The sequence below is a fragment of the Tachypleus tridentatus genome, chromosome 11 (genome assembly GCF_004210375.1).
Source record: "Tachypleus tridentatus isolate NWPU-2018 chromosome 11, ASM421037v1, whole genome shotgun sequence".
Lineage (NCBI taxonomy): Eukaryota > Metazoa > Arthropoda > Merostomata > Xiphosura > Limulidae > Tachypleus > Tachypleus tridentatus.
Window position 1 is genome coordinate 21,033,744 of NC_134835.1, and position 17,334 is coordinate 21,051,077.

General features: G+C 34.2%; 1 protein-coding gene across 1 annotated transcript in view; it reads right to left on the reverse strand.

Moving 5' to 3' along the window:
* Positions 1–16,587, reverse strand: part of LOC143231738 (uncharacterized) — a 38,534-nt gene extending 21,947 nt beyond the window's left edge. Inside the window, exon 1 of the mRNA XM_076466363.1 lies at positions 15,813–16,587. Within this exon, the coding sequence (XP_076322478.1) occupies positions 15,813–15,965 (153 nt within the window). The 5' untranslated portion in view covers positions 15,966–16,587. The remainder of the gene's footprint in view (positions 1–15,812) is intronic.
* Between the last annotated feature and the right edge of the window lie 747 nt (positions 16,588–17,334).

Here is a 17,334-nt window from a genome sequence, read left to right on the forward strand (position 1 = left end):
TTATATATATATAAACAAAAATGATAATGCAAAACCTTTGCTCTGGTGCTCTTAACGTATCATTTTATTATTTCTACTCACTCCTTAAATAACAAGTAGATATGTCAAATGTACCTAAACAAATTGGTTACAGTATAAATTAAAACAAAATTAAAAGACATTTTGATTCATCAGTACGAGGTAGCTTTAATTCATCCGAGTGGGTCGTCGAACTTACGAGGGCTGGACAGTAAGTAACAGATGCTCCAACTGTTAATCATACTAATGAACACAATGCATTAGAAGTAATTTGATATGTATTATACACTTCACTCATTTAAAAAAAATGTTTTGTTCCTCATGTCGCTGATCTACTGAACCAACTGTTCATCTTAAGAACTACACCAAATAAAGTCGCAGTGAAACGACCCTCCGTTAGCCAAGCGTCAAAAAATTACATGTCCATATCCTTTTTTTTTTTACGATACAGTTAGTTCGTTGTCAGCAAAACCAGCATTGTTTTATTGTCTAATGTTTGTCTTTGACTTTGTTTTAACATCATAATAGACGGCCTTAAGTGAGTAACGTCAAAAGTTACTCAGATAATGAAAGTTAACTTCACATAATTATGTTTGACTACAGTTTTCGTGCATATTAATCAAGGACACTTTAGTTGAACTATACAGTTAACGCATAATACTGTTTTAAATTAAAACGACCTGTTCACTTAACGTATGAAGTGTTGCGATAACTTAAAGACTACATTTAAAAAACATTATGTTAGTTTATAGTCAGTTTATACACTTTTCTGTCGAATATTAGCGATATTTCGTGCAGCCATTTTGATTTATAGTTACGTTCAATGCGTATTTATTTGAATATTACTGAAAATATGTCTTACGAAATGCAGCAAAGTATACAAATACACTTATATATATATACATATACGTATATTATAATCATAAAATATTCAAGCCATAAACAAAACACATTAATTAAATGCGTTGCACATTTTTTTAAAAAAGAGATCTTAGAGTATAAGCTACAATGTGGGATTATAAAATGTATCTTCGGTTTTGTAGGTGACTGAAAACGTAGGGACCGACATTGCGGTGGGGATACACCGTCTATCAATCTTAATCTTCAATTTGTTAGTCTCACATAAGAAAATTAAAATTAGGAGAGCGAGATGTGGGTTCTCAAGCCCACAACGTCCCACATCTACATCACCCTTCGAAAGGGCAAGAAAAGAGATTAACTTCTGAATATCTTTCTATTTGTGGTAAAATTATGATATGAAAGCTCAGTGACTAAGAAAGGCTTAGCTGAAGAAACGTTTTCTTCTGGACATTGTATTCCAAACAAATTCTATTATTACTGATATACTAGTTATGATTACATGCTAAGGGAGTTTCAGATAAAAGCACCGCTCCTCTCCCTCAAATTACGGAGTTCTATTGTAGCTCGCCCTTTTAGCCGTGGAGGCGTTATAATGTGACGGTCAGTCCCACTATTCATTGTTAGAAGAGTAGCCCAAGAGTTGACGGTGGGTGGTGATAACTAGCTGTCTTCCCTCTAGTCTTACATTGCTAAATTAGGGACGACTGGCGCAAATAGTCCTCGAGCAGTTTTGCGCAAAATTTAAAAACAAACAAATCTATCTTAGCACGTTTGTCAGTGCGCAATTCAGGTGATATGATGACGTCCCTATTTTTGAGTACAAACAACATGAAGACAACAGGATTTTTACAATTCACTGCTACACAAATCTACTCAAAAACACCTTAGGTGTGGAAAAAAAGGTGCGTCCAAGAAAGTGCTCAGTGCGCGTCTTACAGAAATAAAATTAGTATTGGAGGCCAAACTGGTAGCTACACTTATAGCAATGATAAGAATTTAACAGGAAGTATTCATTCATTAGTTAACTGTATTTTGTTTTACCCACTACCATGCCCCAAGTTGAAGAACAAACGCAGCCTGGTTAACTAAAGAATAAATATTTGTTGTGAAATTCTTATCATTGCTATAAGTGTAGCTACCAGTTTGGCCACCAGTATTGATTTCATTTCCTCAAGTCGCAAGCTTAACTAATTTTGGACTGCACTTTTTTATGATAAGGTGTTTTTGTGGAGGTATCATGACTTTCTCTCACTACACACCAACAAACCTTAGCAAGTAAGGAAGTGTTACGCAATAAAAACCCACATTAGCTTCAGGATTGCAAATCTGTTATTCGGAACAGACCTTTATTTTACAGAACCAATTAGATTAGTTAAAGTATATGTTGGTAGTTTTCTTCTGTAAAACAGTTTTAATAGCTTCCTTTATAGTAATGCCATAGAATTTAGATTAACAGTTCCTTGTCATTGTCCCATGCAATTGGTACAGTCGTTTAAAGCATCATTATTTACGTAAATTGCTTAAGCTAATAGTACGTGACGCTAAACTCTTTTTAATTAGAATACATTAATAAAATTTAATAAAATTGTGCTGAAAAATTGGCAATGAATAATTAATAATAACTTTCTACTTATATGATTATTTTGAAAACTTGAGATAGAAACTGCTAATGTGGTTTGCTTGGCCTAACTAATACTTACGTATTTGCTTGTTCTTTCACCTTATAGTTTAGCTGCTCTAAATCAGCCGTCTTAAATCCGAATGACAAAATACTGAAAACAGTCCACTTTCACTCTCAGATGAAGCTTTAATGAAAACGTTATACCGATAGCTTTTGTGACTTATTGCGTAGGCGTGCGCAAAGTTTTCGTCAAATTTTAGCGGATTCCTTGAATAGCTTTCTATGCACCAAATGAGACTCTTTAATTTTAAGTTCACCCGACGCATCAAACGTGCTCGCCCTTTCAGCCGTGGAGGCGTTATGATGTTAGGTCAATCCCATTATTTGTTGGTAAAAGAGTAGGCCAAGAGTCGGCGGTGGGTGGTGATGACTAGCTGCCTTCCCTTTAGTCCTACATTACTAAATTAGGGGCGGCTAGCACAGATAGCCCTTGAGCAGCTTTGCGCGAAATTCAAAACAAAAAAACAAAATTTCAAGTTGAAAAGATCTAGAAGTTTACCAGATATGAATAAAAAAATCCATAAAAGTTAAACTGGTGTTTTTATCAAATAAAGTTTCCTACTTTCGGTGCGAAGAAAAAAAAAGAAAGATAAATGAAACTTAATCGAAACTGAAAATGTTAGTTTGGATTAAAAAGTCCAAAATATAGAACGTGAAAAATCGCCAAACTATCCCCCCTGTTAATAACACAAGTATCCTATAGCAGGTTGTTTGGCCGCACGACACGGTATCCTGGGTCTTCATACAACTACGATACTTAGTTAGCTCTTCTACTTTTTATCTTCTTAATTAATTAATTTTACTAATTTTGTGACTTCAAATGTCACTCTTGAGGACGTTATTTTGCAGAGAATCTATAATATAAACGTACCTTTTTTACAACAAAAAATAAATAACCTTTTAAACATTTAAAGGTCATATAGCACAGCATGAAATCACGAAACGTGCTCATAACAATAACAGTTGCGCCTCAAAACCTGACTTGTAAGTTATGTTTTGAAACAATGTGAAAGCTGTACCATCTTGGAAATAAATGTTTATAGATTGTAAGTAAATGAACCACGATCAAAATATTTCCAAGATGGAATTTCTGTGGGACTAAAAATACATATGTATCAGAAATACAACACTTATTGTATAATAAAATGATTTGTATGAATCATCAGAGAACAGTATTCTTTGTTAGAAGTAAATAAACCCAATTCCGCGTTTTTTTTCCTTCTTTTTAATAAATAAAATTAGCCATGACTCATGTACGAATTTTTTACTTTTTGTTGTTAGATTTCACTTCAAAGAAAGTTCCTGGTTCGCTGATGCGGTTTACCCAGTTCCATGTCATATACAATTCCCACATTTATTTTATTATTGCAAGCAAGTTTTTGGTTTTACATTAGATTCCTGGGTAATTAAAGCTCGATGTAAAATATGTTAATACATTATTCAGATTATCCGTTCTTAATAATACAAAACTGACTGATTCAAGACTTAGGCCGTTTGCATGACATGTTTAAAACATTCTTTGCTGACGTAGAAATATTAAAGGCGTAATGCAACAACTGTCAAATTGTACTTTCAGGATATCTACGGATTTACAACGCTGAAATCAGGCGTTCGATTCCCGTCAGTGGGCTCAGCAGATAGCCCGATGTGACTTTGCTAAAAGAAAACACAAACACCCTTTTACCGTTTATAATAACGCGGAAGAAAATATCCCTGTATCTTGATTCTTCTGTAACACTGGTAATGTAATTAAAACACGTTGTAACATGAGAAATTGCTTTAGTTAAAAAGGGAAATTTTGCCATAACGTGAGCCAACTAAAATTGATACTTTAAGGCGCGATTATCTTATACAATAACAGGATTTAAGTCTTAATTATCGTTGGTTTTTATTTTTTTGCCACATTACCATATAGGATAACATTAGAACACGGAAGATCTTAATGTTTGGTTTTGGTTTTCGAATTTTGCGCAAAACCCTCGAGTAGCTTTGCGCGAAATTCATAAACAAACAAACAATCCTATTGGAGTTATTTTTATAATATGTAAAGTTGGTCTTAAATTAATTATTTAAATACAATGTCCTTTATTTCTCTCAATGTTACAAATATATTGAGATGAATTTTTTTATTACAATTTTATGAATATGGCTAAGCTTGTGACGTGGCCTTTAAAGTATGATTATGCAACTTTTGAATTAACCATTTGATGTTTGAAAATCTGGGGGCTCATTCTTGATATGTATTGTTATATATGTGTTTGTTTTAGATATTCATGCAAAGTTATAAAGAACTATTGCACTAACCTTCCATAATTTCGAACTAGCATATCACAAAGAAGGCAGCAAGTGAACAGCACTTACCAATAACTCCTGAGATACTTTGATAGAATATAATTCGCCAATGATAATTTTGTGTCAGCGAGACTCGAACCACAAATCTTTGGATTTACAACCCAGCACAGTAATCATTAGGCCGCACCAGCTTGTTGTTATATGATATCTTTCCAATCATGTAGTATTAAGGATAAGCGCTGTAATTTCTATTAATACACAAATATACACAAAAGAATCAATCAATAAAAAAATTACTGGCTAATAATTTACATGCGCTTTAATAAAACTAAAATATTAGGTGACATTTTATAAAATGAACATTTAATAATTATAGGAATGGGTGTAATATTCAGCCACAGAATCAATACAAACTTGTATTAAATATGACTGTATCAAGGAACATTCTTCAAGTGGAATTTATTATTGTATTATTATTATTGTACTTGTTTCATTACGAAGTTAACTTGACCCAAAACGCTGGATGGATGACACAAGCACATTAATATAATCTCAAGTTATCCATCAAGGTCGTTTCGTGTTCTTGTTATAGCTAAAGTAAATATTCCCATGCTGCATCGGTCGGCATTTTTATTGGAAGTAACTAAGACAAAAACAACCAAAACAAAACCCTGCACCAGCTATCTGAATAAGTGTGTTTAATTTCTGTGTTTTTATTTTTTACTTTCTTTTGAATGTGTTAGAACATTGGTATGACACGTACGGAAAGTGAGGTGATCCATAGTTTACAAAAGTATAATACGCGTCATGTGCGTACATATTGTTTTATCTGGTTAGCTTTGTATTTAAATATTTAATTTGCACACGATTAGACGTAAAGAACGAAGATCTGTGCATTTGTCATATTTCAGTATCTCTTGAGCAACATGAAGTTACAATGAACAATGTCCTTTCACCCAAGTCATTTCTAACCAGTAAATCAATAATATTGTGTTTGGAATCTTTTTTGTATATCCAATATCCTAACAGTTTGATAATTATATCTCGGATTGAATTTATAACAATGGCCTAGAGGTTACCACATCGGACTTTAAAATGTAAGGTCCAGGGTTCGATATATATAAATTTATATATAGCTTGTATCCTGAGATCTTTGTAACTGGTACAGCGTTTTCTGTTTACTATTTTCTAATTTATTTTTTGTTTTGGTTCGTTTTTAGGTTATAATAACTTTCAGTCGTGGATGCTCTAAAAGAATCAAATAAAGCCTATATGGCGGCGGGTGCTACTAGCTGGTTTTATCTCTTTTGGGTAGTAATTCAAAATTACAGACTTCTATACTTGAACCCTAATAATCTCTGTTTGAAAATCTCAATTCCAACAATGGAATTATTATTTCGAGTCAACATTTTTTTCCCATTTCAATCGCTGCTTCTCGTTTTATTATATTATTAAAAGCAAAGTATAATTTGTTTCTTTTGTCACAAATATATTAGCTCTTATTATATATGAACGCTTTATATTATTAAATTTCTGTAGTCTAATAAACGTTCCATGTTCTTGAAGCTACAATAACACACCTGTCAAACCGCAGCTCTACGCTATCAGACCATGTGGTGGCACTCAGAAGTTCCCAAATATCAACACAAATGTGGGAAACGACTGAGAAATAATGAGAGGGTTAGGAACTGCTAATATTCGACAAGTGACGGAATGATTGTAATCTATAAATGATGTTGAATGATGGTATTGGCCAGCGGATCTTGCTTTTGACAGAGCCTGGGGTAACAGACCCCTAGCTGTTCATGTCTTTTAGTTTTGTTTACCGTAGCTGCCAGAGTTCAACATCTCATCACCTACACCTGCAACGTTCTCTTATTTTTGTTATCTTTGGCACACTGCCAGAAGCCGTTGGACTAACCTTTCAGTGTAGAGAGGGTTAGATTCTTTAATACTAACACATGGCCTTAATTGTGTACAATTGATTGCACATACTTCAAAGACGCAAAATCTTTAGCAATAGACCCTCCTGTTTCCTAAATTGGTGACGGTAGAATACAAAGTTGAAGGGTCTCTTGTTTTTATTAAATTAGTGATAGTAGCAGTAACAGATTTTTCGAATAATAATAACAGTTTAGATTTCAAAATAAAAGTTAAAATTGAAGCGAAGAAGATAAACATCCAAAAAGGTTTTCTTAAATTTATTTATGGGCACAATAAAAATTCAGAAATATAGATTTCAATTATAATAATTAATATGAATTTTTTATTAGAGCAAGTTGTGTACCCATAGTAAAAAAAGAAAATCAGTATAGCTCATTAAGTTTGTTGCATTAGTTGGTTACCTTATCTCTTAACGATATATTTGGCCATAATCCCAATAATAATTCACGACGTTCGATCAGCTTAGGAGAATTAGCTTAGTCCTAAATACGTATCTTAGTTAACAATACAAATCAACATGGCAACAGAAATAAATTAAAAAGCAATAACTTTCGATATATTAAAAAGTCAAACCAATGGGATTATTTCAGTATGCCAAAACTGTTTAATATTTTTTTACTTAGAAACATGTAGGTTGTTAAAAACTCTTTATAAAATGGCCCTTTAAAGTTGTTATAAACCTATTAGTCCCGTTCATATAAAGAAATATTTTGGGATTATATTTTTGTGTTTGTGAACAGGGCTTATCAGCGACTCAACAGTAAGTACGAATACTTTCAAGACTGGTTTCGAGACCAGTGGTGGGCACAGCATAGATAGTCCATTATGTACGCTTGTTTTTGACAACAAACAGACTGTAATCATTTTTGATGACGAGAAACCCACTTGAAATAAAAATGTATCTCAGAACAGCTGGTATGGGTATTAACACTTTTATTGATAAGGAAAGAACAACATTTCGACCTCCTTAGGTTATCTTCAGGTTAAGTATTTTCTTCAGATTGTAAACATGTCCTTCGATAGATCAGCAACAAGCCCAAAGACTTACAATGCTAAAATTCAGAGATCGATTCACCGTGGTGGATACTGCAGATTGTTCAATGTGACTTTGCTCTAAATAATAAAAAAACATACAACTCGTTGCAATGGAAAGTACATTAGAACGCTCCCTGAACTGAATGCAGTTTCGACTCGCAATATCAGTTCCTACTGATGTACCTAGAGCTTAAGTCAAAAATATCACCCAGTGAACATTTATATTTATTTAGATGCTAAAATAATCCTGGCATAATTTTGATTTATAACCATCCCTTCATGTTATCACTAAAGGAAAATAAACGTTTGAGAATATCTAGCTAAATATAATACTCACATCTCATTCGCCTATTGAAAGATGTACATATATATCTATATATTTACTAGTGCATGGGAAGTTTGGGCGTCTGATATACGTTGTTTTCCCCTTGTTGTCAATATCTACTTTTCCTAAGTAATATTTATCATTTCCCCATTATCATGTGTATCATATTTCTCATAGAAGAGACATAAAGAGAGAACCACGAAAATAGAAGGAAGAAACGCCGAAAACAAATCTCATATTGAAAACAAACGAAAAGTAATTGAAACAATAATTCATATCGAAGGCTTAAGAGAACTACTGAAACTACATTTCATATAGAAAACGTAAAGGATACAATAACCGAAAACAGGACTCACGTAGAAGATACAGTACACCAAAACCAGAGCTCATATAGAAGACATAAATGGGAGAATAATCAAATTCAGAATTCATACAGTCGACATGAAATGTAGGAATTAGTAAAGACAGAGTACTATTAGAAAAGGGAATAGCACTGCAACCAGAGTACTTATAGAAAAGGGAAAAACCACTGCAACCAGAGTACTTATAGAAAAGGGAAAAACCACTAAAACCAGAGTACTTATAGAAAAGGGAAAAACCACTAAAACCAGAGTACTTATAGAAAAGGTAAAAAAACCACTAAAACCAGAGTACTTTTAGAAAAGGGAATAGCACTGCAACCAGAGTACTTATAGAAAAGGGAAAAACCACTGCAACCAGAGTACTTATAGAAAAGGGAAAAACCACTAAAACCAGAGTACTTATAGAAAAGGGAAAAACCACTAAAACCAGAGTACTTATAGAAAAGAGAAAAAAACCACTAAAACCAGAGTACTTATAGAAAAGGGAAAAACCACTAAAACCAGAGTACTTATAGAAAAGGTAAAAAAACCACTAAAACCAGAGTACTTATAGAAAAGGGAATACCACTAAAACCAGAGTACTTATAGAAAAGGTAAAAAAACCACTAAAACCAGAGTACTTATAGAAAAGGAAAAAACCACTAAAACCAGAGTACTTATAGAAAAGGGAATACCACTAAAACCAGAGTACTTATAGAAAAGGAAAAAACCACTAAAACCAGAGTACTTATAGAAAAGGGAAAAACCACTAAAACCAGAGTATATATGGAAGACGTTAAAAAAGAGCCACAATCAGGATTAGCTCAGAAGATGGTAACGGGAGAACCATCAAAGTAGAGTTCGTATAGAAGACAGTCGAAGGAGAACATACACAATCACAGTTCTGATACCACACACGGGCAAAACTCTTAAAGTATTACGCATGTTCGTTTGTATAATATAGCCAATTCTATTCTTCACTTTCGAACTGTGCTGAAAATTACACCTAAAATAGAATAGTCATCTTTCATTTTGCTGCTACGTGACACTAGTTCAATTTATTAAAAAAAAATTCACCATCAGGAGTTACTAACACTTACACTTGTTACATACATAACGTAAGTGCTACATTTTAGTTCCAGTAATTCATTTCCTTTTCTTGTCAAAATGTTGTCCTAAATAACTCCATGAAGTTTCATTTTTTGTCAACAATACGAACACGAGACGGGTTACAATATTTAATATATTTACTTTTATTACTTAATTTTGTATGTATTATTTCATTATAATTATTTATCTGCATTCTTAAATTCGTATATGTATTCAGGATAGCCTAAGCTTCTTGGGCGGACCGAACCTCATGAGATGTTATTAGGTTTACGGCCGATAATATCGTTAACAGCTAGGAAAACCAACTGATGAAACAAAGCATTTTAATTATTATAAGTAATATAATTTGGTCATTATAAGAAGTGTAGAATAAACATTATATGTTTTCATGCTCATTACTAGGCATATATGTTTAGGTTTGATCCATGTAGGTAGTAGCTTTAATCGGAAATTATATATCGAACGTTTTCAATTGATATATTGCTTGCATTATAACATAAGCTATTGAGTGTTATTGTCAGGACGCATCAGCTCTCTGTAAGTTTGTCACTGTCGGTACATGTCTGAAGGGAAGAAAAAAATGTGTAACTTAATTCTCCTGAACAAAACTATACTTCATGTTGAACATTTACATATGTAACGTAGTATGAACAAAACTATACTTTATGTTGAATAGTTACGTATGTAACGTAGTACAAGTTTTAGGCTTTGGCGTTCAGTTTCGTGGTAAACACTAATTTGTGGTAAAAACTGAACAAAAAATAAATTATTAAATTAATAAATCGTAAGTTAACGATTAAATTATTTACCCTTGTATAACTTGCGTTTGTAAGTCTATAGACTTACAACGCTAAAATTCGAGGTGGACCCAGCAGATAGCCCAATGAAGTTTTGCTCCAAAACCAACAAATAATCAAAATATTGTGTTAATTTACACAATATGTACAATGTATCATTTAGTTTCATGCCTTGTTTTTTGTTTATTATAAGCCACAAAGCTACACAATAAATTATGCGTCCTCTTACTATTGCGGGTATGGAAATCCGATTTTCAACTTTATAAGTTCAGTGACTTAGAGCTGAGTCACTGAGAGGAAGAGTTGTACTGCAGCCAAGCCCACATTTTGGGGATTATTTTTCCTTCAGAGGGTTTGAGTTCATTCAAAAATGGAAAGATTAAATAGATCTTCGAATTATCAGGTTGTTACAAAAGAACATAGTGAATATTGTAGTTATATAATTTTATCTTACCTAACAGTATACATATATATGTATATCATTGGGTCAAGTACATATAAACATACAATGTGTTTCTGTGAGACTTGAGGCAGCACTCGAGAACACAGGGTGGTTGTTGATCAAACAATACATACGAGAATAAGCGAACTTGATTGTGTCGGCTAACGGCAAAGAGTTCCCAGTTTCGTGGTTAGATAAATCAAATCTTTCATAAGAAATGTGCGAATGTGACCACGTTTAAGGTTATAAAATTACAACGTGAATAAAACAAGAACTAATGTCAACAACTAGAAGTTCTACACAACTATTCCGTAGCTTAAAAAAAAAAAAAAAACACAAACGTTTCCTATGGTTTTGGTTTCGTTTTTTTAATTTTTAGTTTTATCTGTACAGTTACGCAAAGTTGAAATAACCGGTTAGGTTACCTAGATCAAAACAATAAAAAAATAAAAAACAATAACGTAAAACAATATGCATACTGCTTATTGCTTCATTCTCTGTGTATTTACAATAAATAAATAACAGATTGGAACTCAGACTTATAATTATTTGAATATTAAAGGAACGTTCGGTTATTAAGGGAACCAAAACGGTTTCAATACTCGTGTTGAGTAGAGCATAGGTATCTCCTTGTGTAGTTTGTGATTAACTTCAAACAGACCGAAACAGTTTTATTTAAAAACAAAAAGCGGTTATGGCGGAACAATAAAAGAGATGCAAATTCAGTGTGGTTGGCACACCTCACTAATGGTTCTGTTACGTTGTTTAATATGGCTCAATGGGTGAGCTTCGTTATTTAATATGGTTCCATGGGTGAGCTTCAAACGAATTTATATTTCTTTACTGTTTCGCTGTATTTTTTGCTTCATGTATTTTTTGTTTCTCAGTTGTTGTGTAAGGAACTATTTTTCCATAACTGTTATTACACTTGAACTAATAGACTAGATATAAGGTATCAGCCAGTCACAACAACATCTACCATCACCAACTCTTAAGGTACTGTTATGGGAGTTGTGGGATTAAGTCTTCAGTCACATAAGGCACCAGTGGGTCCGAAAATCAGAGAGCTTTTTTTTCGTGGCAACGAACCGTGAAACACGAACCTTCGGAATCATAGTCTCAGAGCTCTATAAACACTAAAAAACGCCCGGCTCTGCTTGATGTGGCGCAGATAGCTCTCGTGTAGCTTTGTGTGAAAATCAAATATAAAATTAAAATAAACTGCTTGATGTGAAAATGCTTTTCTTCTAATGTAAGATTATGACAGCAAATTCTTAACGACAAGAATTTCTACACGATTAATTACCAAGTTTTTTGATGTTCGGTTTTCTGTTACCAGTATATTTTAACTTTCAGTATTTTTAGTTTTATATTTTTCACATATTTTTCAGTGTAGATAGTGAGAAGTTAATCCCGATGTCATGTAAAGTGCATGAGACAATCTCTAACCGAATAATATTAATATTCAAGGTTAATTGATATCCATTTCTAATCAAAGCGAGATCCTTACATGGATCACAACTGAACACGTATTCACTAAAGAGCTCAGCTCGTTAGATTTACTGTTCAAATAATCATAATGACTTCTTTGATACAGTTAAAGTGTTACTTGTTTCTTAGCAATAACATGATGATTCATGACAACACGCAGCACGTGTAGTGGTTGCGCGAGATATACAGCCTCAAAAAAAAAGCTTGCTTTCGCAAAAAAGAAATAAGAAATTGATATTTAGAAAATGTGTATCATGTGTGATAGTTTGAATGAAGAGACATTCCTTTTAATGAACGCCACACTTCCTGTGAGGTGGATGAATTCGCAAATCTTAAAGAACTGTGTCTATAAATTATTTGTCGGCCTTTCACTAATTTGCAAATTAGTTGCAGGTCTCTAGAATAAATAAAACGTATGACATATTACAGAGATAAAAGTAGTTCAACTAATGTACTATTTTTTGCACACTCGTTCCTACATCCATCATAACAATTCACCGAAGATCCACTTCTTTGCTGGTAGGCACAGATGTCCCAGTTATTTTGCGCCATAAAACACCAACCAACCAACCAACCAACCTTTGTTGGTAATAAATAGTACTTCTTCCAAAACGATTATAAGCGAGGCCTAACTGAGTCAAAGTTGATTTAATATTACTTACTAAATGTATTAAACATCAAACAGAAAACTTAACTGAAGAAACCTGGGAAGCAGAGGGGCGTCATCTGGTGGAGTAGGTAAATAATTTCCAGGTTATCATACAGTAAATATTCACATTTTACCATGTATGCATTTTAGAAATGGTCCCATTTGCAGTCTTTGAGTGCCATATCTTCTGGGGATCATTCCAGATCTGTGACACTTTTGGATAACAGCATGGCTGTAAATACTAACAGCGCGTGTATGGAAACAACACATATTTAATGTACAGTTTCTATGCTCATCTAATGATTATTCATGACAAAATATTCCTCACACATTTCATACGCATTATTTTAAAATTTAAAAATTACCTGTTGTTATACTAACATTTCTGATGAAATTAATTAATACTTTGCATAAATATGAGTAATGATAACAACAAAGATTGTTACTATTTTTGATAAAATGAACATTTGCATGTTAGTCTTTCCTTAAATGCATGCATATCTGTATTATTTCATTTTAATTATTTTTCTACAGTCTTAAACTCGTATATGGATTTAGAATAACCTAAGCCTCCTGGCCTGGCCGAAGCTCATGAGATGTTATTGGGTTTACGACCGAAAATATCGTCAATAGCGAGGACAGCCATACAGAGCAGCTCTTTCTCATTTTACCTCCATTAAATTTGTATGTCTATCCAATAGGATGTTGCTTAGGGTTGATAAGACCAACAAGTGCTGCAGCCAACTAGGGTGTGTCCAGAAGAACTATTGAATCTCGAAAGCGGATAAATTATTGGACATGATATTGATTATATGAGTGTCCAATGTATCTCAGTTCACTACTTGTACCCAGATCTTTAACAGTTCGTGTGCTGAAGAACTGAGACATCTATGAACGTATCCATTTGGATTAACATCTAGGCAGAGTAAATCACTCCTTGGTCCACATGAACTTCGAAATATTTTTTAAAAAAAGAATAAAAAACCCTCACATCTTAGTTTAATTCTATTTATAATAACTTTAATAAGAGTTTCAAACTAAAAATCACCGCATTCATTATGTGCAGAGGGTTTCGTGCTGCTGGATTCCATAGATGGGCTACAGCCAATGAATGCAAAGCGTTGGTTTTACAACGACGGATTGTGCAAATTCGTATTTATTTTGGGATGGGTGTATTTGGATTTAATGCCAACACAATAAATATCTTGGATATAACTATGTTATCCTAATTTAGAAGAGTAACATCAAGATGCGGACTTCTTTACAGCTACTCGGCTGATGAGATTTCAGATACACATACAAGTCTTATTCTGTTGTGTATTTTGTGTGTGTGTGCAAAGACACACAGTATACGCCGCTGAAATTCTGCAGTTCCCCGCTGTTACAGCGGTTAGTCTACGGATTTAAAACACTAAAATCAGTGGTTCATTCCCCTCGATGGACTTCCCTATAAAAAAACACACACAAATAATTCTTTAATGGAGACTTGCACTTCTTACAGAATACTCTACGCTATCCTTAGCAATAGCTTGAGGAAAATACCATTCAGAATACACTTGAGTAGCATGAGAAATCTAACCTGTATTCACTACAACCGCCCTATGACGTTGTGAAATACGGAATAAGGAGTGGGAAGAACAGACTAATAAATTTAAATAATTATAGAACTGCTTCGTAAGAGGGATAGCAGTGTATCAACAGTTGGTAGCAGGTATTGGACACATAATCCAGGTTGTAATTAACGCTAATAGTTACCTAGCGCCATACTAAAACAATGAGCGTCAATAACAAAATCAAATAACCCTTCGTCAAGGTGTGGTATCTGATTGTCTTTGTAGTAATATGATGTACACATGATTGTAAGTGCAACTTACTGCTAATTTAAAGTGTGAAAAGTTAGGTGTTATATCACGCTAAATTCATGTTATATAAATGTTTACTCTCAACTGAAGACACGTGCAACTGATTTTTTGTTGTGTTGTTGCAAAACCCTTCCACATACTAATTTTTGTTTCGACCATTAACTAGATTTGCCGAGTTTCTTGTATATATTTAATAATACAACAAGCACGCCAATTTTACCTCGTGTAAAACAAGACTGACAAGATGGAATTGACTGACAATACTGATGTGTACCGCTTATAATCTTTACTTTTAATGTAACACTTGGCATAAAAAAAAAAAATGCCCTCACGCAGAGTCCACGGTTATGTGATGGAATTCAGGTTAAATGGAGTTTGAAAAGCTTTCCTTGTTGTTTTTCTCATGGTTTGGTTTGTTTCGAATTTCGCGCAAAGCTACACGAAGGCTATCTGCGCTAGCCGTCCTTAATTTAGCAGTGTAAAACTAGAGGGAAGGCAGCTAGTCATCACCACCCACCGCCAACTCTTGGGCTACTCTTTTACCAACGAATAGTGGGATTGACCGTAACATTATAACGCCCCCACGGCTTAAAGGGCGAGCATGTTTGGTGTGTGGGGACTCGAACCGGCGACCCTCAGAATACGAGGCGAGTACCTTAACCACCTGTCTAAGCCAGGCCAACAAGAAGAGAATATTTCATTGCGTAGTCGAGATGTACATGGAAAGGGTTATCGCAATATACATTTCACTTTTAAAAATAATTAAAAAAAAGAAATCTTATTTTGAAGAAATTTTATTAACGAAGTTGTTTAGACTTTACACACGTCAGAGACTACGTACAGCCTAACTGAAAAACACATATGACCTAAAACAGAGAAAGAAGCGTTGATACGTCCGTCAGATTCTCAGGAACGGTTCGTACTCTAAATCAGTTGACATGACAAAAAAGAAGGAACAACTTACCTTACTTTCTGGTATTACAGAACTAGAGTATGATGACAGGCTTAGAAGACTCTGCAATCGTTGTCTGCTCGTGCTAGCAGACACAGCGTGCGTGTGATATGGACAGAGGCACAACCACGTGCTAAATGCGAGACATGTAGATAATGAAAACATGATAGATAAAAATCCACAAATCTACCAGGCTACTCAGTCTGTATAAGAAAACCTTAGTGGTAGTCCTCAGTTCTCTGCGCGTGTAATAAAACCAACAGTTCCGAGGTTCTCAGAGTGCACTCTGAACTATCTTGTTCTACGAGCAACAAAACCCACAAATATTATATAACACGTTTTATCCAAGGATCTCTCGATCGTTGCTACTCAAAAATAACTCCGAATATTATCTTGAGCAGAATGACTTCGAACCTTATGCAGAATGGGTAAATTAAACACTTCTGGCGACAGTGTTATAGTAATTAGTATACTGAGTATAACGTAAGAAAAACACACACGGTGTAGGCTATTGTTCGCACTCGTTTATTTGCATCCGTCGAAAAGATTAATTTGTAGATTTATTATTAACTCCCATTTCAATGGAATGAACCGCACTGGATACTAGACATACACAAGCAGGCAAATCTCCAGTCTGCTAACTTCAGTACTTTAGTCCTATGGCACACATTCATTGAAATACGAACAGGAACATGATGTACCCCCACTCACCGTCGTAAGACTTGTTTAAAGAACACGCATGCTTCATTGCTACTTCTCCCATCCCAGTGCAGGCTAGACTGTGACTACAGCTGCCTGCCCGCTTTTCTACTATTTAAACCAACGAATAAAGAAAAGTCCTCTCCTGATACACGGGTTAGAATAATAAACCTAATGTTAAATTAAGACGTGGTGTTTGATATGACCACATGACAAGTAGTGTCTCACTTGTAATTTGGAATTTTTTTCACTCAGTTTTGAAAATCGGCGTGTTGTTAGAAGTTACCTATTATATTTTTCACTTCTTTTACTTTCTTTCTCTCCGTTTCAAAAGAGAAGAGGACATTTTTCTGACTTCTTTAATATTTGCCAATCTTCTTCTGGCCACCATATTGAAGTTTTTGTTATGATCAGTGAAAAGGAAGCGGGCCAGGCATGGTCAAGCTTGTTAAGGCGTGCGACTCGTAATCTGAGGGTCGCAAGTTCGAATCCCCGTCGCGCCAAACATGCTCGTTCTTTCAGCCGTAGGGGCGTTATAATGTAACGGCCAATCCCATTATTCGTTGGTAAAAGAGTAGCCCAAACAAACGAAAAGGAAGGAAAAAGACAATTCTATTTTATTTGCAAATTTTTAAACTCTCTCATAGCAACTTGGAATATAATTAAAAACATTTGTTTTCGCTGTACATTGATGTGTTAACAGAAAACAAAATCCAGACTTTTTGTTTGTTTATTTAGAACTTTGCGCAAAGCTGCACGAAAACTATCTGCACTAGCCATCCCTATATTAGTAATGTAAGACTAGAGGAAAGACAGCTGATGACTAACCACCCAT